The 2,803-nt window shown below is 25.0% G+C and overlaps 1 protein-coding gene across 1 annotated transcript in view; it reads right to left on the reverse strand.

Annotated features, from left to right (window-relative positions):
* Nucleotides 1-619: 619 nt before the first annotated feature.
* The window catches only part of LOC105626238, a 3,013-nt gene continuing 829 nt past the window's right edge, over nucleotides 620-2,803 (reverse strand). The window contains exons 3-6 of the mRNA XM_012207543.1: nucleotides 2,440-2,570; nucleotides 1,926-2,072; nucleotides 1,681-1,857; nucleotides 620-734 (exon numbers count right to left, since the gene is read on the reverse strand). Coding sequence (XP_012062933.1) covers nucleotides 620-734; nucleotides 1,681-1,857; nucleotides 1,926-2,072; nucleotides 2,440-2,570 — 570 coding nt within the window. The remainder of the gene's footprint in view (nucleotides 735-1,680; nucleotides 1,858-1,925; nucleotides 2,073-2,439; nucleotides 2,571-2,803) is intronic.

Here is a 2,803-nt window from a genome sequence, read left to right on the forward strand (position 1 = left end):
TATTCTCTCTTCTCTCTCTCTCTCTCTCTCTCTCTCTCTCTCTCTCTCTCTCTCAAACTATTTCAGAAATTTAAAAAATATTATATATGAAAAAAGTGTCATATATTTAAAATCTGTCTCATTTATTTATTATTTATTTTATATAGTTTATTGTCATCTTTTTATTTATTTTCATATAATAAATACTTACATATACGTCAATTTTTTTATATTTATATAGTGGCAGAAGTATGGACATGGCTGGATATTGTGTGGCTCTATGAACATCGAAACTTCAAAATATATTGAACAATGATGATAAATATCAAGAATAATGAAAATCGAAAAAAATGTAAATTTCTCATTATTCTCCGAATTTCGTATTCTTATATTGTATACACGTATTTCTCATAAATCTTTTCAAACAAATCATACATATGTTGATTCTTAAAAATATGTTTATTTCCAAAATATATAATTTTTTAATTTCGTAATAGAATTCATTTTTCATGTCATCAAAATATAATCATTGTAGATGTTTTTATTAATTCTTTATTTTTATATTTATGTTTCGGAAAAATTAAATTCTATGAAAAATGAAAATTATATCTTCTATGACTTATATAACTAAGTATTTGGATTATATTGTAAGTTCCCAAGATTTTCCAGACTTATACACCGTAGGACAATCAAAAGCGTTGACTGAACAGTGCGATTTTAAATCAAGTACTCGCACCTCGGCACAATTGTCAATCCTAAAAAGAGTTCACGAATATATATGACAACATTCTGTATACCTCATAAGTAGAGAAAAACCTCCTATTATAAGATAGGCCTAATATGAGATAGCGGTGTTTTCATTAACTAGTAAACGCTCTATTGCTTCCACCACGAATTTATTGTTTCTTGGATTGAAAACTTTATTGGAAAATTCATTATTAGATCGTGCCTGTAGTAGTTGCAAAAAAAGATTTTAGAATTTGGATGTCTTCGTTGAGATAAGCTTTTAAACCTTGTTTATTATTTAATAAGAAGTAAATATTTTTTTTTTAACAAATTCTTCATGTAATGATAAAGTAAGATCATACTAATAAAAAAATACGATAAGTTGAATTGCTTAATTACAGAAGTTAGATTTGATGATTGTAAAACCATAAAGCATAGAAATCATAATATGAGATACCCAGGGTATTTCTAATATGAAATAATCTATAGTCCTATGTCATAGTGAAAATCGTTGTTAAAGTATAAATGTTATTGTATAATAAAAAGAACAATCGTAATAAACATCAAGTGCCTGTTTCTGCAATGCTTCCAACTACCTGAAGACGAGTTAATTAAATACAATGTATCGCATACTTATTTTGCACGTGCACTGGCTGTGTTTATTTGTATTTTAGAAACATTAAATAAAATTTTTTAATTTAATACTGACGTACTTTGCGTTTTATTATCGATTTCTCGGGACATTTCATATTAGGAGCACACTTTTTTGACTTTGCGATTTGCTCATTTGCTTTTTACATTTAATTTATAAAAAAAAATTTGAATTAAATTTTACACAATTTTAACATTCTTAAATCTTATTAAATTCTCTTCAAAATGATCTATTATTTTTTTAAATTCTGTTCATAGATTTCTAGCATTTATCCAAAATAAACTCGGTATCTCATAATAGGGGCCTTTTCTCTATATGTATACCTCGGACAAAATTTGTCCAATGCATCCTTTAAACTATAAATTTGCGTTGTATTCTTGGATATTTCCTGTATTAGAAAACCTAGAAATGCTTGACAATGCACATCTGTCGCTTGTAAATCGATCGTTGGATCGATCGTAACTAATTTGTCTGGCATGCAATCTCGTTTTCCCATTTTACTATAAAAATAAAACAGAAGTATTGAAAATAGTATTAATTATTTACTTTTAAGTATTTACCTACTTACTTCCATCGTGATTTATTGACGACTGATAAATTACAATATGCGCTGGGATGCATTGCAACTCCAGGGAAGTTCCAAAGCAGATACGCTCTTGCCGCCATCAACAACAATTCATTATTCAAATCTTTTGCAATATGCGATAATTCTGTTCTAACAAATATAAATATAATATTAAAATATAATTTTATTGACAAATTGAAATAAACAAAAAAAACAATTCAATTTTAAATAGACAAAAAAAATTCGTAGTGATAATATTATGTGACATTTTATATCATATGTATATATGTCTAAAATTATGTTTATTCTTTTTAAATTATATTCTTTTAGAAGATAATTTTTTTATATATATAAAAAAATTATTCTTTTTATTATAATATCCTAGCTTCAAAAATTATTTTTCATAATTATTAAATATAATATTATATATTAATACATAAAAATGCATTAAAAAATGTGTGTATATATTATTTTAAATATTAATTATTATTAGATTCAAAAATCTTATATTTATTACTTGCTGAAAAATTTGTCAATTAATAATTCGATGATATGAATATTAGCATTTTGGGTGGTTAGTGCCATTTTAAGATAAATGTCCGATGTGTTCGGTGTACTGGAAGTACGCATCAAATTGATTAAATATATCTAGAAAAAAATTAACTGTGATTATTCTTGTAATTAAGATTATATTTTTATTTTCTTTAAATAAAGAAAAGAACTAATTAAGATAAAATCTATATTTCAAAAAGTTAAGTGTTAAAATTTTAAGATTAAGTGTGTGTGTGTGTGTGTGTGTGTGTGTAGTGTGTAGTGTGTGTGTGTGTGTGTAGTATTATTNTCATATTAATTATAAATAATATATATATAATTAATACTNT

The sequence above is a fragment of the Atta cephalotes genome, assembly GCF_000143395.1.
Source record: "Atta cephalotes unplaced genomic scaffold scaffold00005, whole genome shotgun sequence".
NCBI lineage: Eukaryota > Metazoa > Arthropoda > Insecta > Hymenoptera > Formicidae > Atta > Atta cephalotes.